Source organism: Paroedura picta, chromosome 1 (assembly GCF_049243985.1).
Source record: "Paroedura picta isolate Pp20150507F chromosome 1, Ppicta_v3.0, whole genome shotgun sequence".
Taxonomy (NCBI): domain Eukaryota; kingdom Metazoa; phylum Chordata; class Lepidosauria; order Squamata; family Gekkonidae; genus Paroedura; species Paroedura picta.
This window is the reverse complement of record NC_135369.1, coordinates 74,012,180-74,034,876: the sequence shown is the minus strand read 5'-3', so window position 1 is coordinate 74,034,876 and position 22,697 is coordinate 74,012,180. Positions and strand designations below refer to the sequence as shown.

The 22,697-nt window shown below is 44.3% G+C and overlaps 1 protein-coding gene across 1 annotated transcript; it reads right to left on the bottom strand.

The window, feature by feature from the left end:
* Positions 1-3,838: 3,838 nt before the first annotated feature.
* LOC143840173 (zinc finger protein 318-like) lies at positions 3,839-20,024 on the bottom strand. Its single transcript, XM_077343356.1, has 8 exons — positions 19,649-20,024; positions 16,705-16,910; positions 14,603-15,164; positions 12,196-13,362; positions 11,348-11,488; positions 7,507-7,699; positions 5,940-6,109; positions 3,839-5,332 (listed from the first exon to the last, which is right to left on the bottom strand). Exons 1-8 carry the CDS (start codon positions 19,931-19,933, stop codon positions 4,646-4,648), a joined length of 3,411 nt encoding a protein of 1,136 aa, XP_077199471.1. The 5' UTR covers positions 19,934-20,024; the 3' UTR covers positions 3,839-4,645.
* Between the last annotated feature and the right edge of the window lie 2,673 nt (positions 20,025-22,697).

Here is a 22,697-nt window from a genome sequence, read left to right as displayed (position 1 = left end):
TGGTGCATGTCCTAGTAATATCTAGATTCCTGCAATGCACTCTATAGGAGGTTGCCCTTGAAGTGTCTAAAAACTTCCTTTGATGCAGAATGTTGCAACTAGGATGTTGACTGAAGTGGAGGTAGTGACTTGGCTCATCAACACTTCTGAGATGAGGCTGGTCACCTCGCAGAAAGCCTTCTCTGTTGTGGCATCAAATGCTGACATTCTCTCATCAGGAAGAAATACGTGTTTCTTTGTAATCCCCTCTTCCACCAGGAGCAGACTTTGTTTCATTTTGCTTCCCTTCAGTCCCTCCTTCCTGCCCAATGTTTTGTTGTTTTTGAGTTTTTGTATGTGGGTTATCTCTGGCTTTCAGTTATTTGATTTTATATTTGTTATTTGCTAACTAGCTTGACATATTATTTTTAAAAAGTATCCTGTCCATCAGCCTTTTGGTTTCTTTTCTGATAATAACACTGTTATATCTTTAAGTATTTGAAAGGTTGTCACTTGGAGGAGGGCAGGATGCTGTTTCCGTTGGCGGCAGAGGAAAGGACGCGCAGCAATGGGTTTAAACCAGTGGTCCCCAACCTTTTTATCACCGGGGATCAGTCAACGCTTGAAAATTTTACTGACACCCGGGGGGGGGGGGGTAGTTTTTGCTGAGGGACGTTGCCGCCGGCTGAGCCCGTGCTCCACTTGCTTTCCCACTGGTGCCTCTGACTTCCCGCCGCCCGCTGGGAGGCACTGCCAGGAGCAGCTGTGCACTGCCACGCCAAGGGGGAGCCCCAGCCATGGTAGCCACTGGAGAGCACCAATGGTGAGCCGGCAGCAGAGTGGCAGGGCAGCCCCCAAAGCAGCAGCCAGGGAGGAGGACAAGGAGGAGCCGTGGCCCGGTAACAACTGATCCACGGCCCGGTACCGGTTCCTGGACCGGGGGTTGGGGACCACTGGTTTAAACTACAACGATATAGGCTAGATATCAGGGAAAAAATTTTTTTCACAGTCAGAGTAGTTCAGCAGTGGAATAGGCTGCCTAAGGAGGTGGTGAGCTCCCCCTCACTGGTAGTCTTCAAGCAAAGGTTGGATACACACTGTTCTTGGATGCTTTAGGATGCTTTGGGCTGATTCTGCGTTGAGCAGGGGGTTGGACTAGATGGCCTGTATGGCCCCTTCCAACTCTATGATTCTGTTAATTTTATCCTGCCCTCCTTTCAAGTTCAGGGAGCCATACATAGTTCACCTCTCATTTTTTAGCTTACTTCCTAGTTGCATCCACATACTGAAGATACTTTAACCTCGTTTTTCTACACAATTATTTATCACAAAGCTTTGCTTCTTAAAGCAGTGACATACACAAGACCTCATGTCTTTTCACAATATCAGTCCCTTAACCTCCATACATTAATCAGAGCTGATGTCACTGCCTCTGAACTATTATAGACTTTTACCTGCAGGAACCAACTGTAGATAAAACCTTTATGGTTATCCCTGGCCATGACCACCACAAGGTTTCTTCTTCCTTTACTCAAAAGTATCCTCAAATATACTTTGATAATTAGTTCTACTACTTGTTAAACTGAAGTCATAAGTTCTTATACACAGGTGGACATGTACCCAGCTATGCTTCCCAACCATATTCTGCATTATCTTGCCACTTCTGTGGTTTCTCGAAGCCTGAAGCATCTCTCAGGGGTTTCTCAATGTTAAAAAAGTTGACAAAGGTTGCCCTAGCCATTCCAAATGGGCAGAAGATAATCACAACCAAGAGCCTCTTGTGGCGCAAAGTGGTAAGCGGCAGAAATGCTGTCTGAAGCTGTGTGTCCATGAGATTGGGAGTTCAATCCCAGTAGCCGGTTCAAAGTTGACTCAGCCTTCCATCCTTCTGAGGTCGGTAAAATGAGTACCCAGCTTGCTGGGGGGAAAACGGTAATGGCTGAGGAAGGCACTGGCAAACCACCCTGTATTGAGTCTGCCATGAAAACGCTGGAGGGCGTCACCCAAAGGGTCAGACATGACCCAGTGCTTGCACAGGGGATACCTTTACCTTTAATCACAACCAATTGTCTTTAAACATCTGTTAGCATCTGAAATAAGAATTCCAACAAAAATATTTACTTTTTTTTTACTTTTCACTGTTGTACTTCAGGTTTGATATAGTATTTTTCAGCATTGTGTATCAGGATGTCAAGAGAAGCCTACTGTAGTATATAGCCAAAGATTAGCTAATCTATATTGACACTTGCTCAAGGCACCATGGTGTTATTTCTGTAGGTACTACTTGAGGGCCTTTTCCAAGTGTATAGCGTATATGTTGCAGCCTATATTTTCAAAATCCCTTTTGGCACAAGATATATTGTGAAATGTTTTACTATATGGAATTGTGTCCCTTAAGTTTCCTGAGACCATTTTGGAATACTAAATATTAGGCCAATTCATTCAGTATTCAGGTCTAATTGTACTGAGGCCTCCCCCCCTTTAGTAAGATTCTCAACTGTAAACCACTCTGGAAGCGGTAAAAATAAAGCAGTAAGGGGTAGGTGGGATGAGAAAAGGGCGGGGCGAGTCCAGGATAAAAACTCGAAGGGGCCAATTGGGAGGCGCAAAGCTACTCCCAATTGACTCCTTCGCTGTCAGTCTGGGCCAAGGGGCCAATCGGGAGGCGACTGGCCCCTTGGCCCTGGGGGGAAGGGAGTGGGGGGTGGAAGCTTTGCCACAGCCAAAGCAGCAGGCCCGCCGCATCAGAGACATGGCGGGCCTGCTCCTTGGGCTGCACCAAAGCCAGGATGGCCAAGGTGGGGGGAGGCTTTGGCGCAGCCCAAGAAGCAGGCCCACCGCCTTGGGCTGCGCTGAGGCCGGGGACTCGGGGAGGGGGGCTTCCCCGTGGCCAGAGGAGCAGGCGGGGGAGATGCAGCGGCCCTGTTCCTTGGGCCATGCGATGCCGCAGCAGCCCTTTATGAGGTGGGGGGGCCTGCCAGGAGGGATGCCTGGGGGCCAGAGAGGGGATGCTAGCACCCTTGTATTCACAGGTACAATGGGCTTTCCAATCTAGTTAAGATATAATAAACTTAACCACAACCACTCTCAAGTAGTCCTTTCAAGAGTACTATTTTGTCAAAACAGGATAGCATTTTGGGAGAATTATCCTGGTTCGGAAAGTGAATTCTATTTTTATCTATGACTAGTAATGAAGCCCGCTGTAAAATAAATACAGCGGGCGCTAGGCAAGGGAGCCCCTGGCAGTCACGCGGAGCACGGCTGGCGGGGGCTCCCTTGGCCGGCAGCTTGACGCGGCGAGAGGCGCTTCGCGTTTTATTATAGACTAGAGGCTTTTATTATAGACTAGAGGCTGAGCCCGTTGCATTCAGGAATATAACAGATGCTAGATTGGGGGGGGGGGGGTAGAGTGGAAGAACTCTGCAGATGGCCTTCCCCCCAGGACCTGAAGGCAATTGTTAGGGAATTCACCGGCAGGGACAGCTCTCACACAGTAGAGATCTGCAACCTCTGAGCCTTGGAGGGAAGTGGAAGGAGAGGGTGGTCAAGGGTGGTGGACGGAAGGTAATTGTATATCGATAATGCACTTTTTAGTTTATAATCAAATTGATTTCTGCCTATTCTATACTGGGAGGGGGAACGAACAGTATACTAAACATTTACATGGATCTTTATATATTAGATTTTTAAAACCTGTTTTATAGTTCCTGCTGAAGTATCCTGTCTTGATAGAAATATGTTGGGCTTAGTACATGTTCTTGTGGACCACCTTTAAGATTCTGCCTATATTTTTTGCTGGTAACTTCCAGATTTCTTTACTGATAGACCTTTTTGTTTTACCAAAGAGCATTTGGATAACTTACTGGAACAATCTTCTACATTTAATGTTTAGGTAACAAACTCTACCCCGTGTAAAATTACAAAAAAAAGTTACATGTACCTACATTTTGGGAATATTGCCATATAAAAGGCAAATATTAAAAGACCTCCAAATATTTAAAGATTAATTTATCAATGAATGGTATGCTATCCTGCATGATATGAACAGCTGACACAGCAAAGACCATTAATCAAGATTTAAAAGTAATAGTGTGAGAATGAAGCACTGCAATAGCCAGGATAGTACAGATTGAAGCTAAGATAAACAGGTGAATATGGTATCATAAGTAACTACAAGTGTGTCACAATATATTGAACCAAACCTGAAAAAGTGTCCAAGAGACAAAAGGAATTATAAAAAAAATATCCAAAGAACAAAAATATGAAAACAATTTCTTTTGTTTGTGACATAGTCTTCACACTGCACAATTACTTCTGTTAGCAAGTATAGTAAAATAAAGTTATCTTTGTAGCATTGTCTCCTCTTTTTTAGTAAGACTTGGGGGGAGATACATTTGAGGTATTTTACTCAGATATTTGAATTTAGAGGAGAAGGGAGTCTAGTGGTCAATCTTTCAGACATATTTTAACTGCTAAAGAACTAGCAGTTTGCAATAAAGGTATGTTGCAGGTACTGTTACCTTGATATGAAGATGTACAAGCACACAAGGATTCATCAGACTACTGAAATTAAAATATCTTTTAAGGATAAATAAGGGGTATTTCTGTCAGCTCATTTAAATTTCACTCATTTTGTCTCTTTCCTAAAACGGATAGTTTTGTCTTCTCAGCTCTGTAGCCCTTTGAACAATAAACTGTTAGAAAATTGAGGAATGGAGGGAAGTCTTGAACCAGGGAGTTGGCATTGTGACAGTGGTGGCCTTGGTGGCGATATGAATGAAGGATGACAGTGTGGTATGTCAAAATTATTAAACTGCTGTTGCACTTTTGCTACTCTTGCAGTCTTCTGTTCCTCTGTCTTCGTCTCAAGGTTTTGTGTCTTGGTCACAGTGACTTTCTGCTTTGAATCTTGATTACCAGACTGAGATCTGCTTTCTCTGCATTTCCCTTTCTCAGTACTTTCAGCCTTTGGGGCAGCTACAACTGTGTCTTGACTTTGATTATTTGTCTCAGTTTTCTTCAAGCTGCACTTTTCAGAAGGCAACTGGCTTGACTCCTTTTTTTCCTCTTCCTTCTCAACCTGTATGTTATCTTTCTTCAACAGAATCCTAATCAGTTTTTTGTCAGAAGAATCTTTTTTCTCTTTACTAATTTTATTCTGATCACTCTCGTCCCCTAATTCTTTGGTAATTTCTGATTCTTCTTCCCTTGCCACTGTAGAACTCCTTTCATCTTTAGATTCCTCCTGCTTTTCACACTGTTTCAGGCTGCATGCTGTTTCTTGAATCGGAGCCAGTCTTTCTTGATGGTCCAGGGTTGATCTCTCTTCACAGAATGGATTCTCATTAAAAAACTATGAAAAGAAAGAAATCTCAGTGCTATTACTTGATACAGAACAAAGCCTTGGAATCAGCAAATCCAAACAGACGGGGGAAATTTCTCCAATCCCCTCTTCCCAACACACGGTGCAGTTCGTAACATTTCAGAGAACATTTTGGGCTACAGCAGAATGTCCACCCTCCCTTCTGGAAATCCCTTTTGTCAGTAGAAATTGCTACTGGACCATGCCTTAATTATGGAAGAGCTATGGCTTAGTGTCCTCTCCTAATTAATTGTACTTGCTGTGAAACAAGAGGAATTCATAGATACCTTCCTCATACAGGTATTTGAGATCTGAAGAACTAGAAACTTTCTCAACTTCTACCAATATAAAATACTGTTATTTATGATAAAATTTCATTTCAGTGCAACTCAGAACTCCCCAGGATACTAAAAGAGGTACCACATAATTAAAATGTTACATCTCATGCAATAAACACCATATGGAATATTGTTGCATCTTAGTTCATAATGGTTCTTCAACCACAAATTATGATTAATATCAATGAGCATCTAGATTAGAGTCCAGTAGCATGTGAGAAATGTCAGAAACCAGTATGAGACTTATTCCCCTTAGATACCTTGTCAGGCTTAATCTGATTCTTCTCTATTGCTTCAGTCCTTTGCTGTAGTCGAGTAATCTCACTCTCAATGTTGCGTCGGGCTCTGTTCACTGCTTTTAGGAGGGGGTCTTTATTGCTCTTCCTAGGGCTGTAACCTATGACCTGAGTGAGATTCTGTTTCATCTGACCTGAGCCAGTCAAATTTACAGGAAGGAAGCAAATAAGACAACATGTAACACTGTTTAAACAATTACAAAAATTAAAGAACTAGTGTAAGTTTATGTAATGTCATATAGGACGTATATTAATTGTCACTCTTTAGATTATATATACAGGGATCTAAGTAGCAGGTGTTCACTCTCACTGACCCTAGCAACTTGTCCACTTTGGTTAAAAAGAACCACCTGAAGCCGTCAAACATCATCCCTTTCAACAGCCACGGAGCTTTCAGTTCACATTCTGTATCAATTGTAGCAGGAAGGTCACAAAGGAGTAACAAGACCTTATCCACAAAAAACCTCACTAATGCCTGACATATCAAGTCTAACTGGTATATAAAATTCACGTTTCGCCACCTTCACTGCCATCTCATATGCCTTCATCAGCATGCAATAAGATGTTCTTGTAGCTTTGTCGCAAGTTTTTCTCCATACTCCCTCCACGTCTCACTTCCCTCTTCCTCTCATGAGGCTCCTGGAAGCTTCAATGGTAGCTGACAGGTGGGACTGCCAGTCCTCCACTAAGGCTGCCAGTGACACCCCGGAGGGGATAGGGTCCTGCAGAGCATTCAGGAATACATCCGTATCCATAAGTCTCCATGGGCGGGCTAAAATATGCCTGCTGCCCATACAGGGAAGGGGTGGTACTTGAAGCTGGGCCTTCAGGGCATGGTGGTCTGGCCATGGGACAACAGCAGTTGCCATCATATCCACCTGTACCCCAGCACCAAAGATCAGATCCAGAGTATGGACAGCCTGATGAGGAGGGCTGGTAACAAACTGCGAGAACCCTGGTGTTGCTATTGCCTATACAAGGGCCGAATCAAATCCTGGAGCTGATGAGTCCATGTGGGCATTGAAGTCTCCCAGGATAACGAGCCTAGGGAACTGCAATACCCAGGTGGCCACCACTTCCAATAGGCCCGTTAGGGCAGCTAGCAGTGCATTGGGTGGGAGGTACACCAACCAGATGACCAAGTTCTCGACCAAGTCCCAACCAAGATCGACACATTCCACTGCAGGGATCATTGGTGCTGGGAAAGCACTACAGGATAAGGATTGCAACCCCTTCCCCCATTCCAAGGGGCTGAGACTGGTGGACTGAAAACCCAGGTGGGGCCAGATCTTTCAGGGTGACAGTTTCGCCATTCTGCGCCCAGGTTTCAATCACAGATGCCAGGTTTACCTTGTGCCCTGCAAAACACAGGGTTGAGGACTTGTTAATTAACCTGACATTGCACAACATCAGTATTGGCTCTATTCTAGCCCTCACCTATAGCCCTCAGCTATACAATAGCTAGCACCATCACTAGAGAGCAACCCAAGGGAAGGGGGGGGGGAGGAAACAAAATGTGATAAAGCAACACCTTGCTGTCTTGAAACTCTATCCAGCTCAGTCTTCAGATATTCCAGTCTCTTCGGTACTGTTTCTTTTTGAGCTTTAAGTCTCTCTCTCTTTTTTCTTCGTTGGACTATAATATACTTTTTCCTTTTTTCAGCTTTCTTATTTGCTCTTTTTTGTGCTGGTTCAGCTTTCCGTTTCTTTCTTTCATCCATTACCTGCAAAGTGTGTGAAGAAAAAATGTATTATTGAAAGGACAGGTATGGGTTTGCAACTGTTACCTTTTGGGGGCAAATTCAGAGCTTATGAGTTGTGTACAAGGGAGGATGCAAGATATCACAGGCTGTTAAAGACTCCCCATGGATATACTGACATTTAAGTATCTGTGGGCCATTGTGATATTGTAAGGAGCAAAACAAGCTCTGGTTCCATGAGGCACAAGTCCAAGCAGTTGATCAAGGCCTTTGTCCTGTGTGCCTTGCAGGATCTTATCCTAAAAGAGTAGAACACCCAGCCAATATAACCTCTTAATTTCACAGTAATATTTACTGAGCTCAAAGCAAACAACCCGCTACACTCACAAACATACTCCTGAAATATACCAAGAGGGACTGGCCATCTAATCTCTGTCAGATGGCCATCTAGTCTCTGCTTTAAAACCTCTAAAGCAGTGGTCCCCAACCTTTTTATCACCGGAGACCACTCAATGCCGGGGACCACTCAGCGCCTTTTACTGAGGCCTGGTGTGTGTGTGTGTGGGGGGGGGGTAGTTTACTCCTCTACTCTCAACCACTGGCCTAACGCTCCCTGATCGCTATGGTAATGTTTAAACATCCCTTCAAAATAAGATACAGACACGCCACAACAATGAACATAAGGAACATTTTATTTTCATGGAAATTTTAACTCATGACAATGACAAATCAATGGGAACCCTGAGCTTGTTTCTCTGCAACGAGATAGTCCCATCTGGGAGTTATGGGAGACAATGACACCCGAAGTGTGTTGTAAAGGGACGGGGGGGGGGGGGAAGAGACGTCCTTCGGGGCCCACCTCCAATTAGTCGGAGGACCACCTGTGGTCTGCTGCCCACAGGTTGGGGATTGCTACTCTAAAGAACAGCCTATCACTTCCTGGAGAAGCCTACTTCCCTGAGGAACTGCTCTAATTGTAAAAAATGTAATATTGTTGATGTTTTTATTGGAAGTTTTCTGCTCAATAGTTTCATAATATAGCTAGAATCCCATCATTTGAAGTTTTTTGCTGTTCATCATTCTCTCTGAACTACTCATAATTGAGCATACTTAGACTGGTTGTCCAGTCTTTCAAATTAGAGACTACATTCATTGATACAAAGAGAAATCATCTAGTGAATACACAAGCTAAAAACAATCTGGTTTTCAGTAAAGTTTGAACAGTATGCTTAAGTAGTAAGCATGATCACCTCATTAAGCTCTATTGAATTGAATTAATAAACAACACTGGAGCCTTGGGGGGGAGGGAGCCTTTATTAGAATCATAGAATCATAGAGTTGGAAGGGGTCATACAGGCCATCTAGTCCAACCCCCTGCTCAACGCAGGATCAGCCCTGAGCATCCGAAAGCATCCAAAAAAAATGTATATCCAACCTTTGCTTGAAGACTGCCAGTGAGGGGGAGCTCACCACGTCCTTAGGCAGCCTATTCCACTGCTGAACTACTCTGACTGTGAAAATTTTTCCCTGATATCTAGCCTATATCGTTGTACTCGTAGTTTAAACCCATTACTGTGTGTCCTCTCCTCTGCAGCCAACGGAAACAGCATCCTGCTCTCCTCCAAATGACAACCTTTCAAATTCTTAGAGGGCTATCATGTCCCCTCTCAACCTCCTTTTCTCCAGGCTGAACATTCCCAAGTCCCTCAACCTATCTTCATAGGGCTTGGTCCCTTGGCCTCAGATCATCCTCGTCACTCTCCTCTGTACCCTTTCAATTTTATCCACGTCCTTCTTGAAGTGAGACCTCCAGAACTGCACACAGTACTCCAGGTGTGGTCTGACCAGTGCCGTATACAATGACACCTTGTGATTTTGATGTGGTGCCCCTGTTGATACAGCCCAAAATGGCATTCGCCTTTTTTACCGCTGCATCACACTGCCTGCTCATGTTTAGTTTACAATCCACAAGTACCCCAAGGTCTCGTTCACACACAGTGTTACCTAGGAGCGTATCCCCCATCCAATAGACATGCTTTTCATTTTTCTGACCCAGATGCAGAACTTTACACTTATCTTTATTAATTTGCATCTTGTTCTCATTTGCCCATTTTTCCATTGTGTTCAGATCTCGTTGAACTCAGTCTCTATCTTCTGGAGTATTTGCCAGTCCTCTCAATTTGGTGTCATCTGCAAACTTGATGAGTAGTCCCTCCACCCCCTCATCTAGATCATTAATAAATATGATAAAAAATACCGGGCCGAGCACAGAGCCCTGAGGTACCCTGCTACTCACCTCCCTCCAGTCTGATGAAACACCATTGACAACAACTCTTTGAGTGCGGTTCTCTAACCCAGTGGTCCCCAACCCCCGGTCCGTAGATCAGTTGGTACCGGGCCGTGGTTCCTCCTCGTCCTCCTTCCTGGCTGCTGCCTCAGGGGCTGCCCTGCAACTCTGCCGCCAGCTCACCTTTGGTGCTCTCCAGCAGCTGCCATGGCTGGGGCTCCCCCTCAGCATGGCACTTCGCAGCTGCTGCTGGCAGCACCCCCCAGCGGGCAGCGTGAAGTCAGGGGCACCAGCGGGAAAGCAAGTGGAGCAGGGGCTCCAGCGGCGGCAACATCCCTCAGCAAAAGACTACCCCCTCCCCCCGGCCTCAGTAAAATTGTCAAGCGTTGACCGGTCCCCGGTGCTTAAAAGGTTGGAGACCATTGCTCTAACCAATTCCCTATCCACCTAACTATCTGAAAATCCAGATTGCAGTCCTGCAATTTATCCATCAGAACATCATGGGGAACCTTATCAAAAGCTTTATTAAAATCCAAGTAAATGACATCAACCGAATTTCCACAATCCAGCAAACCTGTTACTTGGTTTCCACGATCCAGCAAGTACAAGAGACACTAGAAAAGTCAATGTTAGGAAAAGCTGAGGGCAGCAGGAAAAGAGGAAGACCCAACATGAGATGGACAGACTCAATCAAGGAAGCCACAGCCCTCGGTTTGCAAGACGAGCAAGGCTGTTAACAATAGAATGTCTTTGGAGATCACTAATTTATAGAGTTGCCACAAGTTGGAAGCTGCTTGATGGCACTTAACCCAAACAGACACACTTCCAATAATGGCTTGAACACAAAGACCTAGTTCTGCTAGCAGATACTTCCCATTTGTATCTTTTCACTACTGCATAGATCAACACCCAGAAGTTAGTGGACGGCTGGAAATAGCATGGGGTAAAATACAGAATGGGAAAATTGCATGAAGTAGGGATATAAAACAAAAAAAACAGGAAAATACATTAAAATAAGGATAAACACGGATTAAATCAGTGGTCCCCAACCTGTGGGCTGCGGCCCGGTGTCGGGCCGCGAAGGCCATGGTGCCGGGCCGCGGCTCCCTCTCCCCGCCCCCCCCCGCAGTAAAAAACTTCCCAGGCCGCAAGCTTGCGGCCCGGGAAGCTTCTTACTGCGGGAGGGCGGGGAGAGGGAATCAGGGCCGGGCCGCGCATCGCGCATGCGCAGCCCATGCGGGCGCGGCCCGATGTGCGGGCGCGGCCCGATGCCCTGCCGGTCCCCAGCCTCAGAAAGGTTGGGGACCACTGGATTAAATGACAGTATTAATATCTGGAAATGGAAAGAAAAAATAATCATCTCTTCTTTTCCTGAGGTATTTTACCTGAGACTGTTCACAGTGTAGATTATTGAGTAGGAGGGCTCCACGGGGTATTTGGTTAGAGTTATTTCCAGATTGGACTGTTACTCCATGTCCTTTATTGCACTCTTCAGCTGTTGATATTTTGTTGCCCAACTTGAATTCCTGGAGAAAGGTGAAAAATAAATCATCCTAATCCATGAATTGCATCTAGATCCATACATCACTATGGGTTGAGGAAACAAGTTCTCCACTTCTCACTAGCGACAACACTGGGGAAAATTTCTGATTTGAAAAAAAGAGAAAACTAATCAAACGAGGGGGGGGAAACCACACAAAGAGGTAATATATTTATTTATATTTATTTATAAATTCGATTTATAGGCCGCCCATCCCACAGTGGGCTCAGGGCAGCTAACAAGAACAACCAAAGAATAAATTAATAAACTTGTAAAAATTGATGACATCTTAATTTAAAAACAAACCCAACAGTCCATCACTTAGATGATCTGAGAAGGGGGAGTGGGGTAGACCAGCAGGCCAACAACAGAAGGCACCTACCGTCAACTGTAGGTCTATTGGAACAACTCAATTTTACAGGCCCTGCAGAACTGTAATAAGTCCCACAAGGTCTGGATCTCTGTTGACAGAGTGTTCCACCAATTTGGGACCAGGGTTGAAAAGGCCCTGATTCTGGTCAACAATATGCAAACGTGGGCCAAGGACCACCAGTAAGTTCGCAGCTTGGGAGCATGAAGCTCTACAGAGGGTATTTAGAGAAAGGCAGTCTCATAGATAAGCGGTCCAGTTTTTTGAGCAATGCCGCTGTATTCCATTATTGGCAAATTTTAATCCAAGTTAAAACTACTCACTTGTGGCTTCTCAGAAACCAGATTTTTTCCATCTAATATTCTTTTTGTGGTACCACTGTCGGATGACTGAGGGAGCAATTTGCAGTTAGTAGGAGTAATAGTGACTTCCACAAGCACAGACTTATTTCTCTTCATTTCAGGTTTCTCCTTGACTTTAGGAACTCTCTTAATAACTCTGAGGTTGGACCAGGTAGGTTGTGATGGTACTGGCATTGACACAAGCCCATGTACCTCTGGAGGTGCAGGATTAGACTGTTGAGGAGGGATGTACATGGGCCAGGCTGGATCTGGATAAGCCACACGGGGTCTGTATGTATTATAGCTAGGTGGGGCCATTGTTGGAGGAGGATAATTTTGCAGTGCTCGAGCTGTAAGGAATGCTGAAAACTGTGATAGTGCATACTGAGAAACTTGAGGAGGAGGAGGTGGCAAGTTAGGAGGCAAAGGTGGTGCTGATGGAGTTACAGTCGATACTGAAGGAAAAGATTGCTCCAATGGGCCAGCAGAATGATCATAGTCCAGTGTTTTGCTTTTAGCATACTCTGATATCAAAGTAGAAGATGCATCATTAGATGCTTGGGAAGAATCACATGGTGACAAAGGGTTCTTCCACTTAGTCTCTGAAGAATGAGTATTGCTTTGAATGCTGTCCTTCTCACTGGTGTCTGATTTATGAGAAGGACCATCTTGAGGACGCAATGTTTTTTTCCCATGGAGCCGTTCCTGTGTACGGGCAGCACCTTTACCAATTTCAGCCACCCCAATATCAAGGCCAATAGTTTTGAGCAAGTCATGGATCTTCTCGTACTGTATTTCGGAGCCTTCCATAGCATCTGGCTTTGGAGACAGGGGTCTCTTATTTAGGCTTACAGATTCTTTTCCACCATTCACTGTTAGCTTCTCGGTAGGACAGCTAATGTCAGAATCATCGTTATCATCACCATAAAGAAACTTCTCTTCATCCTCAACATCAAGGAAGCTGTGTCTTCTTTGCTCTTGAGCACAGGTAAAATCTGTCACTCTGTCCAGAATGTGTGATGTACCGCTCCCATCCTGGCTGGCTCTTTCATGAGGAAGGAAGAAGTCATCATGCAGATCTGCAGACTTTGATGTCAACTCCTGATACTCTTTTTTTCTCAAAAAACTCCCAGAATTCTGTTCAGAAGCCTAAAAAACAAATATAAAAGATGATTTCTCATTTCATACTATATTCTCTAATGAGGTTAATCAATATTCAATCTATAAAAAGACAACACTTCTGTATGCTACTACAACCAATAACTTAAAAAAACATGTACAAAAATATACCTTTGACTAGAAATCCAAGATCAAGAACAAGGCAGGAAATGACAATTTAACTGTCTTCGTAATAGTCATTCTTTCTGTTTTCCTGTCTCCATTTTGAAATGAGGGTAATATGAGAGCTATGTTTGTTTTCAAAGCTCACAAAATTGGCTTAAGTGTTATGACAAATACACTGCGTGATTCTCAAGTACCTGAAATAATACCATAAAATTGGAGACAAAATGTACACGAGAACTCCCAGTTCTTTCATTTCAATCTCTCCATCAGATGCATATGCATCACCTCTAAATTCATCTTTATTTCACAAAAGGCAACTATAATGGGATCACTGATATTTCTATATACAGTGGTTCTTTGCCACGATTCAAACGTAATTAATTTCCTAAGAAACCAAAATGTTTAATTCTCAAGTTATGTAGAAGGAAGTAATGTTAGTACTCTTGATTCTTTCCATGTGTTATATCTGAAAGCATGCAGAATTCAAAGATTTAAGTCCAACATTGACAAGTCATTACAAAATATCATGTTCAAATGTAATGTGCTAAATATCGCTAGCATCTCGTCAGATATGAGAATTAGGATGTTCCAAGCTACTTTTACTACCCCCCCTCCTTAAACTTATAGATTTTGTTTTTTGTCATCAAACTGCAGACAACTTATGGCAACCCCATAGGATTTCAAGGCAACAGACATTCAGATATGGCTTGCCATTGCCTGCTAATGGTGTTCCATCCAAACATCACAGTCCAGCCTGTTTCATTTCTTAACATGTTTTTTTTCTCTGTAACAACTCTATCCAAAATCAAGGAGTTTTAAAAAACACTACTTGAAAATAGTTTTACCATGAATTCTAAAAAAAAAATTCCAAATTGTCATGCTGAATCAAATGCATTGCAGATGTTAATGATGTAGATATAAATATTACACTAAATCAATACAGTGAAGGAAATCAGGATGAAATATTATTTTGAGGATACATATTCCACCAAAGAAAAAAGACTGAAAATAGATTAAATATTAATATTTAAAATTAAATAATGAAATGTGATTGACAATTTATCAAGCAGGGAGAATGTAGGTCAATGTGGGTAGGAACATCTACCTGTTTTGTCAGGATTGATTGACTGGGCATTGCTGGTATTTCATCAGGTCTACAAGGATACTGAGATTCAGAAGACTGCAGAGAGTTAATCAAGCCACGGATCATGTAACCACTGCCAGGATAATCTTGACACGTATTTTCGCTCAGCTCTTCCTTTTCCCTGTTTCTTGTAGAACTCACAAACTTCTTGAAATCCTCATCAGGGAATATTTGACTACTACTAAGCCTCTGTCTGTAGTAATTTCGTTTTTCTGACAAGGAACCTTGAAGATCTGTGCCCATATCAAGCAGACTGTCCTCTCTGTCATATCGAGGGCACTTTGGACTAAACCACTCTTCCTCTGATAGTTGTAAGGACTTTTTAAATAGTTTGCCACCCCTGTCAGATCCTCTTGGTAGGTCATTATCTGATTGGTGGAAGAAAGCATCCCTGCCACGATAGTCCTTGTCATATCTTGTATTGAAAGAACTAGGGGGACTTTCCTGAAGAGAACGATATTGCTCTAGGCTTCGGGAATATGAAAGGCCTCTGATAAATACTGAGTCATCATCCAAGTAACGCCTGGTAATAGACATAAATAAACAAAGTCAGAAACTCTGAGCTTAAATTAGTATGAAGTAGTCCACAGATTTCCCAAAGCCAACCATATTTCTTGTTTTCAATCCAACATGGCTGGTTCTGAGGATTCTTTATATTTAGCAGCAACTAACTAATACTATATGCTAATCTTGCTGAAGATAACCAAAGCAACTTGTAGGTGAGTTTTTCTTCAGCAATTAAAAAAACCTTCTGTCCACATTAGCACCTTGTAAAAGAACTATCAGTGCCTACAGATGCCATGTAAAAGAACATGGAAAAATGACTCCTTAAGATCACAGATTTTCCTTCATTTTCCTCTTTTCCATCTTAACATGTGTCCACTGACCCCCCCCCTCTCCCATGGGGTGTGCTCTAATTAATCATCAAAGCTGCAAGGAGAAAGAAGGAAGGCAGCTACACTATGTCCTTGTATCCAGTCTATGCCATTTGTAGGGTGGGAACAAGAGATAGGAACAGTTTTTGTTCTGTTCTGGAATCTGAACCTCTGCCTTTGAGGGAAGATGGCTGTATGCCACTATCTACCCCCATCTTCTTCTATCTACAGGAAATGATCCTCTCTTTATTTTTCTGGGTCTAACTCTGAACACTCATTAGGATGAAGCAAATATTTCTGAGAAATACTGAATGAAATCATGTTTCATTCTACAGTCCTAAAAAATACTCTCTCCTGATGCACTATTTACATGTTGCAGCTATTACTCCACACATTCTGGTTCCATCATTGTAGAGAAGTAAGATTTAAAAAAATATTTTAATGTTTTTTTCCAGTATTACTATTTTATTAGTTATTCCTCAAGCTTTTTCCTTGGATTCAAATACGGAAAATCTAATATTTCCATTACAATACTTAATCAATTTGTGACAATGTAAATAAACAGCGGAACCTGAGGCATCCTGCCCTTAGGCAAAGTACCCCACCACTTGGGGGGGGGGGTTTTCCAGAAAAATCCAAGTAGATAAGAATCTATTACTCTCCAGCCTGAAACACCATAAATGTTTAGGTTAAAAACTAGTTTTATTTTAATGTAGAGGCAAGTGTGTGATATATCTGTATCTACTATTACTATGTGGCAGCTTCTAATCTGCCAAGCCAGGTTTGATTCCCTGCTCCTCCACTGGGTGACCTTGGATAGTCATAGTCCTAAAAGTTCTCACAGAACAGACCTGTCAGAGCTCTCTTGGCCCATCTACATCATAGGGTGTCTGCTGTGGCAAGAGGAAGGGAAACGATGGCAAGCCACTTTTAGACTCCTTTTGATAGCGAAAAGCATGGTATAAAAACCAACTCTGCTTCATAAACTGTTCTAGATATAGGTTAGCTGAAGATACAAACTGAACCTAAAAAAGGATAGTTAAAAACCCTAGATCCATATTGGTCAAATCCAATGCAATCCAGGTTTTTTTTCTATATCTACAGAAAGTCTTGATTGTTTTACATAATTTACAGGAAAAGTACGAAGCTGTTCTTGATTCTGAAATATGGATTATTAGAGAACCTTACCTGTCAACATCACTTAGGCTATCAGGTGAGCCTAGTCTGTCAGACAGTCTCCTTCGCTCTTGTGCGTCAATGCCATAAAAGTCACTGTTAAATTCAGTCCTTAAGGTCTGTTCCAACAAAGATTCAGAGTGCTGACTTGGAGAATAACTGGTCAGAAAATGTGGGTGCCTTTGTTTAGAGCTCAAGTGCCTCACTGGAGAGCATCTCTGCAAAGTGAGAAAAATTCAACCCCATCACACATGTTTTTATTAAGAATATTTACGTCTTCAGAGCCTTTACATAACATATGGAACTGCAAAATAGTACCAATTTCAAACACACAACATTTTCTGATGTGTATGATTTGGGATGAAGGCTTTTGAAAAACGATAAAAGTAAATGGACAGTTTTCAAGATGAAGTATGCACTGGAATCCCCCAAGGATATGAATTAAGAGTGGTTCTATTTTGCCTCCTCCTGGCAATTCCCACATTCTCATCAGTTCCTATTTCCTCCCAAGCAACCTACCTTTTATGTGCCTCACCCATTTCAGCTATATTTATTTTCTTTCTTTCTTTCTTTCTTTCTTTCTTTCTTTCTTTCTTTCTTTCTTTCTTTCTTTCTTTCTTTCTTTCTTTCTTTCTTTCTTTCTTTCTTTCTTTCTTTCTTTCTTTCTTTCTTTCTTTCTTTCTTTCTTTCTTTCTTTCTTTCATTTATTCGTATTTTTATACCACCCTCCCCGAAGGCTCAGAGCGGTTTACATATAACTGAAACTATGCATAGAACCATACATATAATAACATTCATATTATTAACTTGTATAACGGGGTAACAGTATAACATAACAGTATAACATTATAACAAACAGTGGTAACTCGAACAGGTCCAGGAGTCTTAGTGGGTTTCTGGGGGGAGGGGGAGGGGGAGGGGCCCTGAAGATGTTGGTTGGTTGGCCTGGCCTCAGCCAAATGCCTGGTGGAAGAGCTCCCTTTTGCAGGCCCTGTGGAACTGTTTTAGTCCCGTCAGGGCCCTGATCTCCTCTGGGAGCTCATTCCACCAGGTGGGGGCCAGGACAGAGAAAGCTCAGGCCCTGGTCGGGGCCAGGCAACCTTCTTTTGGGCCAGGGACCAGTAGCCGGTTGGTGGCGGCGGAGCGTAAAGTTCTTTTGGCGGCATAGGCAGGGAGGCGGTCCCTCAGGTACATTGGGCCCTGACTGCGTATGGCCTTGAAGGTAATTACCAGAACCTTTAACCTGATCCGGAATTCAACTGGCAACCATTGCAATTGATGTAGTATGGGCTGGATGTGGGATCTCCACGGTGTCACTGTGAGGATCCTGGCCGCTGCATTTTGGACCAGCTGTAGTTTCCGGGTCAAGGCTAAGGGCAGGCCTGCGTAGAGCGAGTTACAGAAATCCAGCCTGGAGGTGACCGTCGCGTGGATCACTGTGGCTAGGTGTTCTGGGGCTAGTAGCTTGGTTTTGTGGAGATGGAAGAATGCCAGCTGTGCTACCTTCGTGATCTGGGCTTCCATTGTGAGGGAAGCATCCAGGATCATACCCAGGTTCCTGGCGGAGTGAGCCGTAGTGAGCTCTACGCCATCCAGGGTGGGCAGGCGTACTTCCTCACATGGGCCCTTCTTAACCAGCCACAGGACCTCCGTCTTTGAAGGGTTGAGTTTCAGGCAACTCTGCTTGAGCCATCTCGTCACTGCTTCCAAGCAGCTGGCTAATGTTTCTGGGGGAGAGTTCACCTTTTCCCACAAAGCTTACATCATTCTTCTATCCTCTATTTTACCCTTCAATCACCACGGGGAAACATTTGACAACAGTCTGGGACATTTGTATCTATGGAGTTCCCTTTTCCCACGTCCCCCAAAGAACATTAAGATCAAGTAGACAAAATCTACTCAGGGTTCCTGGCCCTCAAGAAATGAAATTGGCCTCCACCTGGACTGAGGGAATGCTTTTTCTTATGAAATCAAGGCCTATGGTAGAGGCCAGAAAATAAGCTCAAATAGATGCTGGGCTTTCTACCTGAAAATCTATACACCCAATGGGGAAAAAAAAAACCATCTGTCACTGTTTAACCTTCAAAAAACAATTTTAATTAAAGGGGAAGTGGCTTTTAAAGTATTTTATAACCCAAATTTAATGTAATGTTCTATATCAATGCTTTTATGTAAATTTATATATTGATTGTTTTAAGAACTCTTGTTACCTGCTATGAGCAATCCAGGGAAGAGCAGGTTATAAAATAATAAATATCATAATTAATATTGTATAACTTATCTAAGATCACCCAGTGGACTTCCATGGCAAAGTGGGGAACTGAACCATGGTGTCCCAGATCCTAGTTTGAAACTCTTTATGAACTGGCAGCTGTTCAACAGTAGAAAGCAGGCAGGTGTGGGTCAGTTATGCCTGGCAGATAGTAGTAAGTTGCCCAGTGGTTCCTGGTGAGCTTTACCTGGACAAGTCTCCACTCAGTGGCCAAAAGGCCATGGAAAGGAACCTTCTCCACTCTCCATGCATTTAAATGACAGAAGCCAGGCCTTCAAGTCTGGCAATAATGTTATGGCTGCCTAGCAATGGCTACTGAAGATATTCCTTTCTTCAAACAATTAGATCTTGTATTATTGGAGGAGCTTAACTTCTACTTCCAGATTTAAGTACTCACAGATTTGGTAACGCTGAAAACCAGCTGTATTGATTTAGATTTTGTATAGGGACACTACTAACAGAACGGAACTGCATCCTCTCTCGAGGACAATATCGTTTTCCGAAAAAGTTTACTTGGACAGGAATGTAAAATACTGATGGAGAAGCAGCATCAATATTGCGCTTTTACCCGCAGCCGCTTTGAGATACCCGAAACCAAGCAGAACTACCGGGGCTGGGGGGAGGGAAGGCTCCTAAAGGGGCTGACGGAGGCTCCGGCGGCTCATGGGGGAGGGGGGTCGTTACCCGGCTCCAGCTGCCGTCCCGCTGCTCGGATCCGCGGCGGCTCCAGCTGCCGCCGGACGGAGAGCGCACCCGACTCGAGCGGCGCGGAGAGGGCGAGCGGCGCGACGAGCGGCTGCTGGACGACGAGCGGCGACGGCGGCGGCCCCGGGGAGAAGGCGAGCGCGAGCGGCGCGGGCTGCGGCCTCGGGTGGCGGCGGAGCGGGAGGGGCGGGAGCCCGAGCCGCGGCTCTCCTTGGGCCGGCTGGAAGACGGCGGGCTCGCACGGCCCCTGCCACAGCGCTCCATGGCTGCGAGGCGCCGGAGGCCGCATTCACGCCACCGCCTCACGCATACATTTCGCGCGCATGCGCGGCCAATGCACCCAACGGCGACGAGGTTCCACGGAAGGCTTCCAAACAATATGGCGGAGAATGACGTGCAGGAAAGAGGCGGGGCCGGGAGGCAAGAGTTGCCGCGCTTTCCACTTTCGGATTTTGTTTGACGTCGGTAAAACCCTTCTGAATGCAAAATTAAACAGGAGTGTTGCGGCATCTTAAAGACGCACGTACACAAAGAAAACGGCAATCAACACCTGTGTTTCTCATTGTCGCCTGTGGACACCCTTGGCATGTACTCTTTAACCAGGGAAAATTAGATTAAATAATCCTGGAAGCCTTAACTGCGGGGAAGGGTCGCCATAAATCGGAAACGATTTGTCGGCACTGAACTGTCAGATGAATCTAAAGTTTAAACGTCTTTATACCCGTGATGAGGCACCTCTATAAAAGGGGCGAGGGAATCTAATTTTAACACCCTTTTCACCGTGGAGGAGCCCCTAAAAAAATTGTCAGGCTCCGAGGACCCCGAAAGTGATGTCAGCTGGCCGCACCACCCTGCCATGACCCTGGATGTGAAATAGCCACCTGTACCCTTCACTCGTTTTCCACTCTCTTCCCCTGTCTTTACTACCACTGCAGTAGCTCTACCTCATGCAGGCCATAAAGAACGGCAGGTGCTGAGAAGACAGCCCAGAACTCCCCATACCCCACCACAACTGACTCCCCCCACTTTTTTACACCCATGGCCTCCTCACTGAGCCCTCTGAGCAGAGAAAGCCAGTTCCCTAGCTTGTGGCCAAGTCATAGAATCATAGAGTAGGAAGGGGCGATACAGACCATCTAGTCCAACCCCCTGCTCAACGCAGGATCAACCCTAAGCATCCTAAAGCATCCAAGAAAAGTGTGTATCCAACCTTTGCTTGAAGACTTCCAGTGAGGGGGAGCTCACCACCTCCTTAGGCAGCCTATTCCACTGCTGAACTACTCTGACTGTGAAAAACCTTTTCCTGATATCTAGCCTATATTGTTGTATGCCCATTACTGCGCGTCCTTTCCTCTGCAGCCAACGGAAACAGCATCCTGCCCTCCTCCAAGTGACAACCTTTCAAATACTTAAAGAGGGCTATCATGTCCCCTCTCAACCTCCTTTTCTCCAGGCTGAACATTCCCAAGTCCCTCAACCTATCTTCATACGGCTTGGTCCATTGTCCCCAGATCATCTTCGTCACTCTCCTCTGTACCCTTTCAATTTTATCTACATCCTTCTTGAAGTGAGGCCTCCAGAACTGCACACAGTACTCCAGGTGTGGTCTGACCAGTGCCGTATACAATGGGACTATGACATCTTGTGATTTTGATGTGGTGCCCCTGTTGATACAGCCCAAAATGGCATTCACCTTTTTTACTGCTGCATCACACTGCCTGCTCATGTTTAGTTTACAATCCACAAGCACCCCAAGGTCTCGTTCACACACAGTGTTACCTAGAAGTGTATCCCCCATCCAGTAGGCATGCTTTTCATTTTTCTGGCCCAGATGCAGAATTTTACACTTATCTTTATTAAATAGCATCTTGTTCTCATTTGCCCAGTTTTCCATTGTGTTCAGATCTCGTTGAACTCTGTCTCTATCTTCCGGAGTATTTGCCAGTCCTCCCAATTTGGTGTCATCTGCAAACTTGATGAGTAGTCCCTCCACCCCCTCATCTAGATCATTAATAAATGTGTTAAAAAGTACCGGGCTGAGCCCTGAGCCCTGAAGTACCCCGCTACTCACCTCCCTCCAGTCTGATGAAACACCACTGACAACAATTCTTTGAGTGCGGTTCTCTAACCAATTCCCTATCCACCTAACTATCTGAAAATCCAGATTGCAGCCCTTCAATTTATCCATCAGAACATCATGGGGAACCTTGTCAAAAGCTTTACTAAAATCCAAGTAAACGACATCAACCGAATTTTCACGATCCAGCAAACCTGTTACTTGGTCAAAAAAGGAAACCAGGTTGGTCTGACAGGACCTGTTGGAGACAAATCCATGCTGACTTCCTTGGATCACCAAATTGTCCTCCAGATGTTTGCAGATCACTCCCTTTAATATCTGCTCCATTATCTTCCCCACAACAGAGGTCAGACTCACTGGTCTGTAGTTTCCCGGGTCATCCCTCCTCCCTTTTTTGAAGATCGGAATAACGTTTGCTCTCTTCCAGTCCTCTGGGACATCTCCAGTCCTTAAAGAGGTCCCAAAGATGATGGACAAGTGTTCTGCAAGTTCTCCGGAAAGTTCTTTGAGCACTCTCGGGTGCATTCCATCCAGCCCAGGGGATTTGAACTCATCCAGTGCAGCTAAATGCCTCTTGACAACCTCTCTATCCATGTTAACCTGCCACCCAGACACTATCCTTTGGCTCCTGCCATCTCTAGATGTGCCTAAACACTTTGACCTGTGGGAAAAAACAGATGTAAAATAGGCACTAAGCCTTTCTGCTTTCTCTGCATCTTCCGTTAGAGTTTGTCCATCCGCACCCAATAGTGGACCTATTGCCTCCTTTACTTTACGTTTGCTCCTCACATAACTGAAAAATCTTTTCTTGTTACAATGGGCTTCCCTGGCCAATCTTAGCTCACTCTCAGCTTTGGCCTTTCTGATCTACAGTGCCTAGTAACCTGTAGGTACTCTTCTTTAGAGCTCTGTCGTTCCCTCCATTTCCTGAACATTTTCCTTTTCTTTCTT